This window comes from Alnus glutinosa, chromosome 10, assembly GCF_958979055.1.
Source record: "Alnus glutinosa chromosome 10, dhAlnGlut1.1, whole genome shotgun sequence".
In the NCBI taxonomy this organism is placed as follows: Eukaryota; Viridiplantae; Streptophyta; class Magnoliopsida; order Fagales; family Betulaceae; genus Alnus; species Alnus glutinosa.
In genome coordinates this window covers 25,604,214-25,622,331 of record NC_084895.1, presented here as the reverse complement: position 1 = coordinate 25,622,331, position 18,118 = coordinate 25,604,214, and the positions used below count along the sequence as shown (strand labels likewise).

At 33.6% G+C, this 18,118-nt stretch overlaps 1 protein-coding gene across 5 annotated transcripts; it reads left to right on the top strand.

The window, feature by feature from the left end:
- The first annotated feature begins 8,455 nt into the window (after nucleotides 1-8,455).
- Nucleotides 8,456-17,203, top strand: LOC133879875 (putative disease resistance RPP13-like protein 1). Of its 5 annotated transcripts, XM_062318678.1 has the most exons (10): nucleotides 8,456-12,323; nucleotides 12,441-12,634; nucleotides 13,236-13,298; nucleotides 13,628-13,951; nucleotides 14,131-14,228; nucleotides 15,500-15,846; nucleotides 15,961-16,019; nucleotides 16,145-16,238; nucleotides 16,325-16,412; nucleotides 16,765-17,203. In XM_062318678.1, exon 1 carries the CDS (start codon nucleotides 8,584-8,586, stop codon nucleotides 11,734-11,736), a length of 3,153 nt encoding a protein of 1,050 aa, XP_062174662.1. In that variant the 5' UTR covers nucleotides 8,456-8,583; the 3' UTR covers nucleotides 11,737-12,323; nucleotides 12,441-12,634; nucleotides 13,236-13,298; nucleotides 13,628-13,951; nucleotides 14,131-14,228; nucleotides 15,500-15,846; nucleotides 15,961-16,019; nucleotides 16,145-16,238; nucleotides 16,325-16,412; nucleotides 16,765-17,203. The 5 variants fall into 5 exon arrangements, with proteins under 5 accessions (XP_062174662.1, XP_062174661.1, XP_062174660.1 ...); XM_062318677.1 differs by having other exon boundaries at nucleotides 13,628-13,845; nucleotides 15,961-16,238; XM_062318676.1 differs by lacking the exon at nucleotides 15,961-16,019 and having other exon boundaries at nucleotides 16,089-16,238.
- The last annotated feature ends 915 nt before the right edge of the window (nucleotides 17,204-18,118 follow it).

The window sequence follows — 18,118 nt, the reverse complement described above, 5'->3', positions numbered from 1 at the left end:
TGAAGGAAAATGATAAATGTACATCACATATACAACAAGTGTACAACACCCCTCTCATATGGGGTGAGTCCCACATGTACTTCTTTAAATTCTCTAATTCACGTGGTGTGGAGTCCAATGAATGAAGCCATCTTTTAAACTCAATTGGACCCACCTTACTAGCGTGCATGACTGGCCAACACTTATATGAAAAGTATGGCCAACTTTACCGAGTCATGTCTTCCCCCCCCCCCCCCCCCCCCCCAAAAAAAAAAAAAAAAAACTATTGTTTGTCATGTGATAAGGGGGTCCATCACAACTCTAGTTTTAGGATTTAAAAAAAAAAAAAAAAAAAGTAAAAATTATCGTGTAAATTAAAGTGATAAAAAATTATATATTGGGGTGATAATATATTATATCTCAAATAAAAAAAATGTGGGCCATACTTTTAACAACTGACTTAGCTAATGCCCCGTGATTAGATCCTTTAATATTATACGGATTTAGTTTAGATATTATAAAAAAAAAAAAAAAAAAAATTAAAGACGACATGGGTGAGATAGGGAAAACTTCACTTACTACCTCTTAATTTTCATCATTTTTACAATTATACTTTTAAATTTTAAAAAATGTCCATTTAGTGTATTTATATTTTATTATTATTTTTTTTCAATAATAAGATTGAGGTGTTACATATTTGGTAAGATAGCTTGCACTCTGATTTAGCTTTTGAAATTTTCAATCGATTTAAGGAGATCTTTAGTAGATTTAAAGACTGTTAGTTAATATATTTTGGGAGGTTTTTTTTTTTTTTTGAAAAATTGTTCTAAATGTGAAAACAGTTTCAAGTGTTTTGTAAATACTTTTGTTTTGAAAAACTAGAAAACAAAAGAGAAAGAATAAAATTTTAGCAAATAGACCCAAATGGCTAATTTAACGTTAAGGAATTTAAAAGTTGGAGCCCATTTGTCTAATTACACCATCATCTTGTTCTAATTCAATTGAATTAGAACTTTGAATTTTTATTGGACATAAATTCCTTAAAATTTGGCCTGTAAAATTTTTTATACAAACTAACTTCTAATAGTGACACATGTTATTTACATGTGAAAAACATGTTTTTTTTTTGTTAATTGTACGTACTTTTCACATGCTTGTTTAATAGCTTAAATGACATGTTATTTTTAGAGGATGATTTGTATGAGTTTTATACAAATTAGTTTATAGGAAATTTGTGTCCATCTTTATTTAGGGACATTATTATTCATAATAAAACAATCAATTTTTATAAATCACAACCAAAGCAATAAAATCCATAATCATATACATTCAAAAACCAAGACAAGCAGAAACTTGACGGATAATTTTTTTCTTTCAACTAATGAAACAAAGACTTTTGGTGATCTTGAAGACTTGGGGTCTACTGATCACCTTCCATGGCATGATGGCATTTCTTGTTGGACTACTGATCACTCCTCTCCGTTTTCTTTGAATTTTTTCGATTCAATCAAGTGTGTGGAGTCCACCACATTCAATAGACCAACCCAATCCAAAGCTCACAAACTAATCACCACATGGATCAGAGTGCTAACGAAACGGGTTGGAGTGTCGGGTTTAAGCATATCTGTTTGACCGGCCAACCTGATAGGATCAAACTGAACCTGACACGTTTAACTAAATAGGTTAAACGATTAAACTTAAACATAACACACTAATTTGCCAAGCAATCTGATGCAACCCAATATATATATATATATATATATATTTTTTTTCAAAGCATATATGAAGTAAAATCTAGGATCACGAAAAATGGGACTCCAGATGCCTTTCGGTGCAGCATGCTCGAAACAGCATAAATGTCATTTTTGGGTTCTTGATCCACACCAAAAGGAAAAAAGAAGAGGAATGAGTTTTAATCTATACTTTCTCTGCATTCTATGTTGTGTCCAAAGTTTTTTTTTTTTTTTTTTTTTTTTTTTTTTTTTTTTTATGTTTTTTTTTTTTTAAAAAAAATGGGACAACGGGTCAACCGACGGGTAATGCAGGTTTACCCGTTTATTAAACGCTACGTTTATGACCCAAACTTGTTTTACCTAAACCTAAATCCCATAACTTTGTGTCAAATTTGCGGGTCTTGTCGAAAATTGCTAGACCTAGACTAGAGACGTACACAAAAGTTGTTCTAGTTGTAATTTATGGGTTTTTTTATATTTTATGGATTTGTAATGTTGTTGAGTTAACATTTGAACAACCGCACTTTGTAATTTGTATGTTTATAATTCTTTTTTGGATAAACCCATCATGGGGGGTTTGTATTTTCATTTAAAACACTTTAAACAAGCCCCAAACTATTTTCAAAATAGTTTAAAATATGCCTTAATTAATAGAGATTCAAAGAATGCCAAAAAGATAAAAATAAACGCATTACTTAATATGCAGATAATGAATAATAACCACAATAATCTCACGGGTGTTGTTGGACCAAAAAGGGTGCAAACCCAAGTGTAGGTTTTCGCAAGTAATAATTCTCGGTAAGTACGAGGTCGATCCACATGGAATGGTAGATACTAAGTAAAATTCCTATTATTGTGCAAAAAAAATAAATTAAATGGATTTTTCCACTAAAAAGTGGAGCAATGGATAGATGATAAACTAAAATAAAATTAGTTAAACTAAATTAAGAAAAATTAAAAGAAAACACTAAGGCTTCAGGGATCCACCTAGCAATTTATTACATATTCTTGAGACATAATATAAAATAGATCAAACATGGGTTGATTGAGAACTTGATTTCATAAACATGACACAATAAATTAAGCATTCAAAATACTTTCGAAACATAACAAATCAAACAAAGTAAGCATTTGATATAAACAAAAATCATAATGAATCAAAATAAAGTTGTATCATAAAATTACTCTCAAATAAAAATCAACCCCAAATTTAATCAAATAATATAAGAGTATCAAGAATACATAAAAAAACTAGGCTTCACCCTTAGCCTTAGCTAGAGATTTAGCCACTCAAACAATAAAACCAGTTTAGAGCCTCCATAACTGCCCTTGCTTCCTCCTTCTTCCTCCGAGCTCCCTGGCTCTTAAGACCAAAACATGGTATTTATAGTGCTTCCGAGGTCTTTTTGGGTTTTTCTTAGTGGTCAAGCTAAGGAAAGAATCACATCTTGCATTAATTGCATAGCAGTCCGAGGATGGAAATAAATCAGATCTTGAATATGTGTGACTTGGTAAAAATCATGGAAAGAAATCATGTAAAGTCATTCTGATTTGTGCTCCACACGTCCATCACCAAGTATATATGGAAAGAAAATCAACTGTGTATGGAAGGAATTTGCTTTGGAAGAAAATCAGCTTGATGCGGTCCCCTCGTCATAACACATCCATTGAAATTCCAAATCAAGTAGGAAAAAGACTCCAAATCCGCACAGATTAGCGTTCTGTTATTGCGGGGCAATTTGGGCATAGTAAAAGTCCGAAATAGGAAAAACCTATTTCAGACTTATTTGTTGAATTTTTCATTAGCTTTCCAACGCCACCAAAATTAACGCAATCAGATTTTTGAGCCGAAAGTTATGATGAAAATAAGATGACGAGCTCAATCTGGATTCTTTCCCTAAATAAAGGATTTGCCACTTTGTTGAAATCTTGGAATTTGGACGATTTTCTTCCACAACCTTTTTGTCAATAACGTGTAGAGTAGCTGCCTCAATCTTATTTCCCAGCTTGTTTGTCAATTCCACCAAGTGGTCCAGTCGCTTGAAAGCAACAACAATTCCTACAAAAAGAAATACAATTCATTACATTTATATCAATTTAAGCTCAAATTTAATAATTAAACATTATTCCACAATTAAATATTAAATGCAATAATTATGACAAAACATAGTATGATAATGCTTATTTTAATAGAGAAAATATGCATTTTTGAGCACTTATCAGGTGCGATTAATAGTCGCATGAGGTAAATGTGGATGTGTCCAATAACCATATCTGCATGTACAACCTTACCTCCAAATGTTATTTGACACAATGACATTTCTCAATTAAATGTTTCAATTTCATCTAGTTTCAATGAATTTAAGGAACTCTTTAGGATGTTTAAAGACTTTGTTTGATAATGTATTATGGGGGGCTTTTTTTTTTTCTTTATTGTTTTTTTGTTAGAAAAAAAATGTTTTAATGTGGCATAAATGTAAAAACAGTACTTTTGAGAGTTTTATGTTTTGAATTGTAGTATTAGTAATGTTTTTGTTTTGAAAACAAAAAACAAAAGAAGAAAATTTTACCAAATAGAGCCAAATTAATGTAATAAATTTTTAAGCTACGAACCATTTGTCAAATTACTATCGTCTTTTTTTTTTTTTTTTTTTTTTCCCTTTTTATTTCCTAATTAAAAAAGCCAAATTACTATCATCGAACTGAATTAAAACTTTGAATCTTTATTTAGGGACATTATTATTATTCATAAATAAAATAAAAAACCAAATTTTGGAAATCACATCCAAAGCAATAAAATCCTGAATCATATATTATTAAAAAACCAAGCTTCAATTCTTTTCTTTTATGAGTAACAAAACAAGACAAGCAGAAACTAAACATGGGTAATTTTTCTTTCATTCATTTCCATACAACTAATCAAACAAAGACTTTTGGTGATGTTGAAGGATTTTTTTTTTTTTTTTTTTTTTAATGTACATCGAACAAAACAGCAAAACAAGCTTAAAGAAAACGAGAATTTAAAAACCTAATAATCTAGTGGGAGGTGGATCCTTCCCACTTACAATAGGAACAGAAGAAAGAGGAGGAGAACCAGCAAAAATGTGGCCAAAAAATATCTAGCTGTGGCTCAATATGTTGCTGAATGAGTACAAAAATTTGCATTTTTATTGACTTTCCTTATATTATAAGAAATAGAGGCCGGGATAGAGCCAATAATATTATATATAATAAGAGAAATGCGCCAATTAAAAAGATTTTGAGATGTTATAGAGAAGAAACACTACTCGAGAGTCGCCTTCCATGGCATTTATAGATAGTTGGTGGACTACATGCTTCACAAGGCGCTGAAACAATCACGTGGTGTGGAGTCCACCGCAGAAAGAGACACGAAGGCATTATTTTTAATTGATTAATTTTATAACCTTTTATTGACTAGTTAATTTGACCTGCTGCCTCGTGAATGAATCACTAACAAACATTACAACTTGCAGAATTTTCCAAATATTTTGGCCTTTTCCCAACTTTGATTCATATCATCCAGCTCCCGCAATGTTAATTATGTGACCGGCCATTTGGTGCCATGCATCGAGGTTTCGCCAGCTACGGTAAAGGTTTGTTAAGTGCAAAACTATAAGCCATGAAATCCTTTATATATGAAGGGCATAATTGTCTTTTTAAATTTTATTTGATAATTATGCCCTTCAAATATAAAGGACCGGTTGCTCTCTAGTTGGTTTCCGTCTCCAAATACTTGGCACGGAGTAATACTAAAACAAGGGCTTAGAGTCTTCATTGTGTCTTTATATATCATGTATTTTTTTTTTAAATTATTATTGAATTTGAGGAGTAATTCTACAATATACATTAAGTGTTCATCAAGTGTCCATAAAAAAATAAGGTGATTTTTAAAATATCACCATTTTATCAAAATCATCATTTGATTAATCACGAGTCCAATGGTGATTTTAAAAGTCACATCATTTTTTTATGGACACTTAATTTATATGTAAAATTACTCAAATTTGAAAGGATCATTATTAAATTGAATCCAATGATAATTTTAAAATTTAGAATGACACACTTGTAGTATCACTCCTTGGCACGAACCACTTTTTAACAATTTTTATAAAAGATATGTTTGGTGTCATTCTCTTACAAATATATATTTGCAAATTTATCATTGAATATGTAGAGCCCACATATGGTCTCAAATATTCTTAATGGTAGATTTTCACATCTTTTTGTACGGAAATGAACAATAGATATACAAGAGAATAATCATCTATTGTCCATCAACAGAGAGACTAATGCTCTCCTAATACAATATCATAGATACAATTTGGTTATCTTTTTTGGGTTCTATTGTATCTTGAAAAAATATTAATTGTAACCATTTGCAAACCAATTCATCAGATTTGGAAGGGGCAAATTATTTTTTTAAGAAAAACGACTTTGTAACGCACCTTAGGAGCATTTTGATTTCCGTTTTTCTCTTTATTTCTAAGACGAATAGCTAGAAGTTATCACTATAGCACAATGTCCCAATAAAAAATTGTTTCGATCTCGCCATCATTCTCTCAGTCTCTCACCATTACTCTCTCTTCCAAATGAAAAGATGAGAAATATAAAATAATTAAAAAAAAATAGAAATAATATTTAAAAGCAAGTAAAAAATATAATAGACAAATTGTTGAAGTGTATATAAAAAATTAATAACTAAAATAGAAAGCTGCAAATTTTCAATAGATATTTCAGATATCATTGTTGGAAGAGTAGACTGATTATATCACGTCAATATAGTAGGACAGTTGAACGATAGTGGTGTTGTAGTATAATATTAGTCTTTTCTTATTATTATTATTTTAACGGAAATTTTTGAGAATGAGATACAAGGAAAAGTTGAGAGAAATTTTCGAAGAAAAAGTTCGCTTGAGACTTGGAAAGGCTGGAATCTTGATAGCACTAATCATTTTTGAATTTGATTTGTTTATGAACCCAAGATTACATGATTAGCTAAATGAACCCAAGATTACATGATGGTTTACTTAGAATCAAGACAGAAGGAGATACTTTCCTTTCTCAGGGAGATGAATAAAGTTGCAGGGCATTGGCTCTCAAGCAGTGGCGGAGCCATGATTTTGCTTAAGGGGGGGGGGGTAAGATTTTTTTTTTTTTTTTTTTTAAATAAAAAAAAATCTAAAGTTAATAAAAAATTAATTAAAATTATTAAAAAATATAGCTAACACAATATTGTGAGCCCCCGCATGGTTCTATAACTTATCTTTCTTTTTCTAATTTTTAAACCCTTCAGTAACAAACGAATTTCCTCCTACTTGATTTTCGGTGTCTGGTCTGAAAATATAATAATATAGACAATAGCATCTTCTAACATGTTGTATTCTAACCAATCGGCATATTTGGTGAACCATGCTGAATTAAAATGACGTCATGTTTTTTCATATTGTATTTTTGAAAAATCATGATCAAAATTCAACCACAATGCCTTTTTTGTATATTTGTTCTTCAAATTTGATCTTTATCACTAGGATGGTAATTATAAATTTTTTTCTTAGGCAAGAATTTGCTGACAAATTTAGATCTACCTTGACACAAGCTCGAATAGAATATGATTGGAGTTCAAAGGAATCATTGTTGTTCTTTATAATTGCAGGCAACTACAATTATGTATTTTATTCTATCAAAATATGTAACAAAATTATATATATATAATTTTTAAAAAGTCGGTGTACCTGCGTGGACTAAGCCTTGATGTTCAGAATTTCTTTTTAAAAAAAAAATTGGCCTCTCACAAACAAAGAGACTCACCCTTAAAAAAAAATAAGAAAAAAAGAAAAAAGAGACACACCCTTCAATTTAATTTTTTTTTACTATGACAGTCTGACTCTTTACTCAAATCACTTTAAGAATAAGAATTTTAATAAAAAAAAAAAAAAACTTAAGATAGAGAGTCAGAGCAGTCGTCACCTCACCTCTCACAAGTCTCAAAGATCCAAGGTAAAAAAACAAGTCAACAAGTCATTAAAAACAAACAATGTGTTTGACGATATGCAACTTCAACAAAAAAAATGAAACGTTGCGTTTTGAATCAAACTTTTGTTTTGCAACTCTTCCACACGCTTAATTCAAACACTGCGTTTTACAATTAAATGCACTGTTCACTTCAACCTTGGTTCTTTCTTCTGAAAATTCTGAACGACACCTTTGAGAGAACTAATTTAACAAAATATGATAAATCGTCGGTTTCAACGGCTTAGTCATAAATCTCAGTACTTCTAAAAAATAATTTGCCCCTTAATGAGTGATTGAGGGGAGCAACAAGGGTATTCAAAAAAATATTCACAGGTGTGAAAATAAAATTTGGGAGGTGAGGGGGGCACTTGCCCCCTCTCGACCCCCTGGCTCCGCCCCTGCTCTCAAGGATTTCTGTTTTGGAAAGCTCAATCTTACATCAATGCCTCCATGTGCCGTATGGACACAGGACAATTTCAATTATTTGTGATATCGTATAAAAAAACAAAGAAACCCAAGGAAAAAGATTTCCTTGTTCAATAATGGAGGCGTTAAAACATCTCACTTTTCTCACGTGGTGTGGAGTCCACCACATTCAATGGACAAAACACTAAAAGCAGAGTCCCGGTTGCGTTGGGTCCATCCCTCTTTCTCTTCTTTCTTCTTGTTTTTTACCTGAGCAGCCGTGTGGGTCCATCACTCCCATTGGCCTTTGCAATTATCTCATTTTGTTCGATCTGCTGTTTCTTCCATTGCAATCTCTTTTTGCTCTAGTTAGCTGCCGTTTCCTCCATTCATCTTCCTTCATTTCCTTGGCTTTGCAAAGAAGATCGAAAACATGGCTGAGGTTGCAAGCCTACTTCTCTCGCCCTTTCTCCAAGTCCTTTTTGAACGAATGGCATCCCGCGACTTCGTTAACTTCTTTCGAGGACAGAGACTCAACGAGGAACTCTTGCGCAAGTTGAAGATAGCATTGCTGTCCGTGAACGCACTGCTTGAAGACGCGGAGGAAAAACAACTTACAAAGCCTGCTGTGAAAGAGTGGCTTGATGAGTTAAAAGATGCAGTCTATGATGCAGAACACGTCTTGGACGAAATAGCCACTGAAGCCTTGCAACGTAAGTTGGACGTTGAATTTCAAACCACTGCACATAAGGTACGAAACTCCATCTCTACTTTTCTTGGTCATTTTGTCAAGGAGATAGAGCAAAAGATAAAAGAGCTACTTGAGAAACTAGAATATCTAGAAAGACAAAAGGATGCTCTAGGTCTAAAACAAGGTGTCGGAGGAGAATCATCAAAAAGATTGCCCACGACTTCTCTGGTCGACGAATCTGGAATTTTGGGTAGGGATGATGATAAGGAAAAAATAGTAAGCTTGTTGCTCTCAGATGATGCAACTGGCAATGAAAATCTATGTGTGATTCCAATAGTCGGCATGGGGGGAATTGGCAAGACCACCCTTGCTCAGCTTGTATACAAGGACGAGAGGGTGAAGAAGCATTTTGAGCTTAAGGCATGGGTATATGTTTCTGACAAGTTTGACGTGTTCAGGGTAACGAAAACAATTCTGGAGGAAGTAGGTTCGGCTACTTTTGTTGATAGTAAGAACCTAAATTTGCTTCAACTTACACTAAATGATAAATTGAATGGGAAGAAATTTTTACTAGTTTTAGATGATGTTTGGAATGAGAATTCTGAGGATTGGGAAATGTTAAGCACTCCATTTAAATTTGGGGCACCTGGAAGTGTGATCATTGTAACAACACGCACTGATGATGTTGCATCAATCATGCGTACTGTTCCGACTCATCGTCTGAAGACGTTACTGGAAGAAGATTGTTGGTCACTATTTGCAAAACATGCATTCACCAACTCTGACGCACATCCAGAGCTAGAAGTAATAGGTAGGAAAATTGTGAAAAAGTGTGAAGGTCTACCTTTAGCAGCCAAGACAATTGGAGGTCTCTTGCAATCTAAACTAGATGTTGATGATTGGGAGAAGATATTGAAGAGCGACTTATGGGATTTGCCAATAGACAAGACAAACATTCTTCCGGCTCTAAGATTAAGTTACAAATATCTTCCCTCGCATTTAAAGCAATGCTTTGCTTACTGTTCAATATTTCCTAAAGATTATGTTTTTGAAAAAAATGAAGTAGTCTTACTATGGATGGCAGAAGGTTTCCTAGAAGAAAAAAGAAACAATACGATGGAAGAAATTGGCCATGAATACTTCCTTGCTCTAGCATCAAGATCATTGTTGGAACAATCAAGTGGCGATAAATCAGGTTTTGTAATGCATGATCTTGTCAACGACTTGGCAAAATTTGTATCCGGACAATTTACCTTTAGATTGGGGGTTGACCATTCTCAGGAAATTGTGGACAAGACTCGCCATTTTTCATATGTCACAAGCAAATATGATAACTTCAAGAAGTTTGAGTCTCTTTGCGAAACTACTCGATTGCACACATTCCTACCATTGAAGTTGTCGCCAAGCTACAATGGCAACTTCCTATCTAAAAGAGTACCACTTGATTTCTTGCCAAAGCTAAGATGCTTGCGGGTGCTCTCTCTATCTCACTATCAAAATATGATTGAGTTGCCTGAATCAATTGGCAAAATTAAGCATCTACGTTATTTGAACCTTTCTTCAACTAGAATTAAAAGGTTGCCTGATTCCATATGTAAGTTGTGCAATTTGCAAACATTAAATTTATCACTTTGTGAATATCTTTCTGTATTGCCAAGAGAGATGCGAAAACTCATTAATTTACGTCATCTTGATATCAGCGGAACTGCCATTAAGGAGATGCCAATGCAGCTAGGTAGACTAAAATGTCTACAAACATTAACTAAATTTATCGTCGGCAAACATAGTGGGACTTCCATTGAAGAGTTGGGAAATTTTACAAATCTTCGAGGAGAGCTTTCTATTTTAGAGCTCCAAAACGTTGTATCTCCTACGGATGCTCTGAAAGCATGCTTGAAAGATAGGAAGTACCTTGAGGAGTTGGTCTTGGAATGGAATGCATCTAATATTTCAGAATGTCAAATGTCTTTACTTGACGATCTTCGGCCCCATGGTAACTTGAAACGTCTCACTATCAACAACTATGTCGGTGAAAGTCTTTCAGATTGGGTTTGGCATCATTCATTCTCTAATATACAGTCCCTTCGCCTAGAAAATTGCAAACATTGTCATAACTTGCCACCACTTGGGCGGCTACCCTCTTTACAGAACCTATGTGTTGTTGGGTTTGAAAGAGTTGTTAATGTGGATAGTGAGTTTTATGGCAGCGATTCTTCATCAGTTAAACCATTTGGAGCCCTTAAAGTTTTAAGGTTCGAGCGAATGTTAAATTGGGAGAAATGGTCTTCTTTTGGTGCCGAAAATGAAGATGGAGTTTTTCCTCAACTTGAAGAGCTTTATATTTATAATTGTCCTAAGTTAAAAGTAGGGCTACCCGTCCATCTTCCTTCTTTAGCGAAATTTGAGATTCATGAATGTCCTCAGCTGGTAGCTTCACTTCCAAGGGCTCCTATTGTACGCGAATTGAAGCTGAGAGATTGTAACGAGGTTCTGTTAAAGGAATTGCCAACTAAATTGCAAAAGCTTGTAATTGGAGGATTTGACGCACTAGAGTCCCTTCCCAAGGGAATGGTGGCTTCCAACAATTGTCTTCAACAATTAAAAATCTCAAACTGTATGAAGTTAGAGCTCCCAACACACTCACACTTTTTATCCCTTACAACATTGCGGTTGGACGGTTGTGATTCCCTCAAGTCATTTTCTTTAGATTTATTCCCGAAGCTTCATTTTATCGATATCCGGAAGTGTAAGAATATAGAATCTTTTACAGTTTCGGAACAACATGGACGTGATTTAGTGACCTTGAGTATTAACATCAGCAATTGCCCTAATTTGGTATCTTTTCCAAAAGGAGGAATTCGTGCCCCCGACCTGTCTACGATTGTGAGAGTCTGAGGTCACTGCCAGAGAAGATGCATGTACTCCTTCCTTCTCTTGGTTTTTTTCAAATTGGTTTATGTCCAAGAATTGAGTCGTTTCCCGAAGGAGGCTTGCCTTCCAATGTTTTATTTATGAATGTCCATAAATGTGACAAACTCTTTGCCAGACGGGCGGGATGGGGTTTGCAAAAACTCCTATGTCTTTGGGTCAATTACACAAATGAAGACGTGGAGTCCTTTCCAGAGCCAGGGTTGCTGCCTTCTTGTCTGATTGAACTTGATATCTCTGGATTTCCAAATATGAAATCTTTGGACAAGAAAGGGCTTCAACACCTCACCTCTCTTCAAGAATTGTCGGTCTGGGACTGCCCTAAGCTCGAGCACATTCCAAAAGAGGGGTTGCCTACCTCCCTTTCTATAATAGAGATCGATAATTGCCCTTTGTTGAGTAAACGGTGGCAAAGCAAGAAAGAAAAAGAGCGGCGAAACATTCCGAACGTTGATCACATATTGATTGATGAAAAAGAATTTATTGAATGAGCCAAAAGCCTCAGAATAATACCTGCGCATCATATCGAAGGCGACAACAACATATTCACTTAGGTAATTGAAAATATGATCCTCTTCCTTCTCGCAGTGACTTTCTTAATTTCTTTAATATATATGGAATTTTAATATATATAAGATATTTTCCTCAATTCCTTGTGGGTTCTTTTGCAGGTTCACCTTCCATTGTTATATATGCTTAGAATTGAAAATTTTTCGCTACTGCCCGCCCCAGTGGGATTTTCTTCTTAAGAAGAAGGGTTGTGTGCCTCCCTTTCTTCTATATGGATCAACAAATGCCCCAAGTTGAAGAAAGGAAACGAACGGCAAATAGAATCTGTGATCCTGCGAGGCATGAACTCTTGAAGGTTAGCTAATTAATCTATTTTCTAAATATTTGGTTCAATTTTTCTCAAATTGTCTCTTTTATATTGGCTAAATCGCAGCATATGTATTGATCTGATTTAGTTATATCTGGAATGTGCAAGAACGTGTGAAATTCAAAATATCACAATCAAACACCAGTAAATGCAATTCATTTCATTTAATTTTGAATTTTGAAATTCATTTCATTTAATTTTGAAATTTGAAATTAATTTCAAAATTCAAAATATCACAATCAAACAACAGTAAATGCAATTCATTTCATCTAATCTGCGAATGAGCTCTAGCCAAAATGAAGATTCTTTCCCCGTAAGAAGAGAATGGAGGGTGTGGTTGTGGGTTCAGAACCCACTGTGATAGTGTATAACCTTAGCAATCTTAAAAGGCAGAAAAGTTCTTGAACTCCCATACGAATATTTCGGGTCTTTTAGACTATTTTTATGTTTGTTCCAAGGGTATGGTATGTAAGAGGGCAGTGAGAACTAATTCCTTATTTGGCCGGTAAAACTGTTTTCATTTCAACTGTCATTCATTGTTGAAGAGTTATTATATATTTACTCTTGTGTTTGTTTTTGTCAATGACAGGTACAACATGGGTGTAATACCATCGAAGCAAAATATTGATGCTCTAAAAGTTGGTGTTTTCTGGTATGTATGTCCCTTAGAGTCCTTTCAAAAAAAAAAAAAAAAGTGTTCATCTCATAGAATCAATATGGTTTTGATCAATTGGACTATGGGCTAATTGTAACATAAGATTTTTGTTCATCTCTAGGAACAGTGTTGTTTTCAATTGGATTATAGGGGCTAATTGTCAATAAAATTAATCCTTCATGGAACAAAGTGCTTTGCCACTTTTTAGTTCTTCCTGTAATTTGGCTTTCAATCGAAACAATCAAAATGTTTGTTTCGGTGATTTGTATTTCTACATATCTCTATTCCATTATCTTTCCTCAATTCCTTGTGGGTTTCTTTTGTAGGGTCACCTTCCATTGTCATATGCTTCGAATTGAAAATCTTTTGCTGCTTCCGGTCGATCTCCTTCCCATTGGGGATTTTCCTCTTAAGACGAAGGGTTGCTTGCCTCCCTATTTATAGTAGAAATCAACAAATGCCTTTTGTTGAGGAAACAGTGGCAAACCAAGAAACGAAAAAGAACGGTGAAAGATTCCTAACGTCGATCACATACTGATTCATGGTGAATATATTTGATGAGCTAAATCCTTGCAAGAGTCCCATTTTATGTTATAATGCCTGCACATCATCTCAAAGGCGACAACAATATGTTCAGCTGTTACACTTATGTAATTGCTCTTTTCAATTAGCTAATTATGAATATGATCCTCTTGCTTCTTGTAATAGCTTTCTCAAATTCTTTCATACATGTAGTTTTCTAATATTTTCATCGTCTGACAAATTTCTCTTCGTTTTATCACTAACTAATTTGAGTTTTTCTAATATTGACTGTATGGAAAATTTTCAGTCAACAGAATATAGAAGATTGAAGAGCTCTGATTAAGAGTACAAGACGCGGAGACGGACATATAGAATATGTTGTATTTGCTCCTTGAATGTCAGAAGGTCAGCTAAAATTTCCAGCACCTAATACTGGGTTCTGATTTTCACAAATTAGCCTCTTTTATATTCGTCATATTCATGCCCATGAATTGTTTTTCATTTTAGTAAAGTTTGTAGGATTTTTTTATGTTTTATTGGAAAATTTTAGCATTTATATCAATCTGATTTAGCAGGGACTAGGCCATTAACAGCTTTATTCTTTCAAAATTAATCAATCTCCTTGTGAAATGATGAAGTGTTAAATCAGTTTTCTACTTTTCTTGGATTCAATCCACCAATTAACGGAATCCAAAGCCATCTCTCCTAATTACTATTTCACATATGCCTTTTGTAGCTGTTTTTCTTTTACATACCAAAACAGAGTGCTCTGCTCTGTTAATATTTTCTCTCTATTTAGAACATATGTTTTTGTAATTATATTATGTCCTCTGTTTTTTTTTTCAAATTTTGAGTTCTTATAATCAAATCAAAGCACAGCTAACGCTTTAAACAAATAATAACAAAGTTTTCTATATATCCTTAAAGTATTTTATTGGAGGATGATAACAAATAATAACAAAGTTTTTTCTATAGGCGGATGATCATATTGCAGCTCCTCTTTTTCTGTGAAAACTTTTCTGCCAAACTTGTTTGAAGTGTTTCAGACTTGTGTTTTCACCACAATTGTTGTGTAGTCCACCACAATTGGCCATATTCAATCCACCAATGGAATCCAAAGCAGATATCTTTCTTATCATTATCTAAAGAGAAGGAAAGAAACAAAAGAAACAGATTGTAAAGCAAAATGATTGATATATATATATATATATATATATATATATATATATTTGACGTTAATGAGTTGGTCTCCACTTATTACAAAAGAAACATATTGTAAAGCAAAGTAATTTCTTTTACGCGTCCATCACTCCATTAAGCTTTTTCCTACTTCCTTCGTTGGTGTAAAAGTAATTTCCTGTGTGAGAAACTGCTTAGTAATTCTTGAGTGTCGTTCATTGGTATTGATTACAATTAATTTAATTCTAGCACATCCTTACATATTTATCATAATGAATCTAACTCCATTTCAATACCCAATTTGCAAATCTCCCCCTCTTGTCTTTCCCAACATAATTGAAAATGAATAAAGATTAAAATCATTAAACGAGAGATCAGATTGAAAAACATACTATAACCTCGTTCTTCAGGCAACTCATCCTTCAATATTTATAAGGGAGATTAGGTGGGCTCATACTGAGATTAGGGGCTAATTATTGTTTATTTTTATGAAACAGAGTGCTTAACTACTTGGAAGTTCTTCCATTACTTCACCGTTCTCCGTTCTTAAAATCTCTAATTTTCCAAACATGAAATCTTTGGACAAGAAGGGGCTTCAACTGCTGACATCTCTGGAAGAATAATGGATCTATCACTGCCCTGTTCTCTAGTACATGCCAGAAGAGGGGCTACTTGCCTTTGTTTCTATTCTATTGATCAGCAAATGTCCTTTGTTAAAGAAACAGTGTCATAGAAAAAAAGGAAGAGAATGGTGCAAGACTGCTCATGTCCATCTAATAATGATTGATGACAAATTGATTGGATATTTGAATGAGCTAAAATTATAGTTGGAATCCCCACTTAGGTACCTACCTTTTTCTAATGTTTTGTTTCTCTTATAAGTTTCTCTTTGGTTTATCTCTGTCTAATTGTTTTCCATTTTGATTGGTTAACTGTATGGAAATTATTTAATTGACAGAATGTAGGAGATGGAAGAGCTTGGTTATGAATACACAAAGTCGAGACTTGCATATACACGTGTGGATTTTCTCTGTTTTATTCTACTATTAATACATTGTTATTTATTTTTTGATTCAAACATTTCAGTTACTGAACTTGTTCTGTGGCAACCTGTTGAACTTTTTCTGTTGTGCTAAATCAAGATCATGAGAAATTTTGGAACTTTAGATTTGCTGAAGTGTAGGCTTTGAATTACCAATCACTACCTTTTCTTCGATAGCTGCTATGTGAGAAAAGGTAATCATTGGAAGCAGAGGATTTTTTATGGCTACTGCATGATCCCTGTTAGGATGATTGATGATTTTTGGTAACTAAAATGACAGGTGCCTACTATCCAGCTTGCACTGCGCCAACTGTTGCAGGTTCTGATGCAACACTGTTAACAGATTATCTGTTCGTTAAACAATGCAGGTTCGTTTCCAATGGTGCTTCGTTGGTTTTGCTGTTAGTTTTTCTTGCAATATTTCAAATACAATGATTTCTTAGAAAGCCATGCACTATCTCTTTCCATTAGTTCAAACTATGTACTGTCTCTTTCCTTAGTTTCCCTTAGCTAGGAAACTAGATACTTGCTCTTCTATTTAGTTTAAAAATTGTTTGACAAACGTGTTGTGGTAATATATTGATATCCAAAAAGAAACAAGATAAAGAGGTTGTCTCTCTTTGCTTAAGCTAGGTGCTACATGTCCATAATTTTGTCTTTTGTATATTGATATGATAGTTCATTTTATTACTAACACTTATTTGTTCATATCATTGACAGAAATGGAAATCTTATACCGTTTGTCATCTAGGGATCCTTTGAAGTTCTCCAAGAGGTGGAAGCTTACGCTATATTAGAATCATCCTTAATTCTTACACATTCGCCATCTATTCTCAGCCTTGTTGACGTGGTATGAATTTCACCCTCATTCAAGGAGGTGGGCCCCGCTGGATTTGTAAGTCCTTGTGTGGGTTTTGGTCTGATTTCTAGCAAGAGAGAAAAATAAAAGGGTGCTAAAGTGAGAAAATAGAAAAATAGGGACCAATCTTCATTTGTTTTCAGCAAAAGAAGAGTTTGTATTTCTGTCTTTTAGAGAATAATCTTTATTGTTTGATAGTGAGATTTGGGTGTATTGGGGCTTTGGGTTTTGAGTAGTTTTCTCTTTATTATTTTGTACTCTGTCTTTTAATAGTGAATTTTTTTCGGGTCGTTTCCTCCAGTGGATGTAGGCTTGTTAAGCTGAACCACTTAAAACTTGGTGTCTTATGTGATTGATTTTTTGGTATCTTTTAATTTCACGCAATCCACCCAACAATCATTCACACAATCTTCTTCTTCTACCTCAAAATCCCTACTTAATTTATCTTACAGTTTCCTCAAAGTTGACCACTATCCAAATAGTGAAATGGAAAACGTGTCCTATCTATCACAACTTTATCTATAATCTATCAACAAAGTATTCTCAACTCTCAATACATCGTCGCATAATCTAATAATCTCTACTCCGAATTTTGGGTCTCATTTCTCCCAATACGTTTTTTTGATGTAGTGACCTAGAAATTGGGTCACATAAAATAGTTGAAACATGTTGTCAAAATGCATGAAATAAATTTATAACCGTTTGGGTGTTGAATTTTTTTAATAAGAATAATATTCTGAATCTGTTTGCGGATTTTGAGGCAATGAAAATGTGTTTGGATGTTGAATATAATTCAGATTCTTTTTGAATTTGTGTTTGGGTATTAAATTTTTTAGATTGAATTTTTTTTTTTTTAATGGTAAGAAGTGATTAGAAATGATTGGATTGTATGAAAAGTTGTGTATAATAATTTGTGTTAAATTTACTAAAAAATAAATAAATAAACTTATTTTAAAAAAAAAAAAACAAAAAAGAAAAGAAAAGAAGGGGTGGCTGTGTGCCACCCCTGGCCACTTCTAGGGGTTTTATTCGTGTTGGACATAGGTTTCTGAGTTTTTGAATAAAACCCGATTAGAATATTGAAAAAGTTTCAAACCAATCAGTCCATTACGTAGTTAATTTAGAAAAATGAGATCATAGATAAGAGTGGTGTAAAAATTCAGTGAATCATACATGTACAGGTACTAAAAACAAAATTATATAGAAAATGTTCCA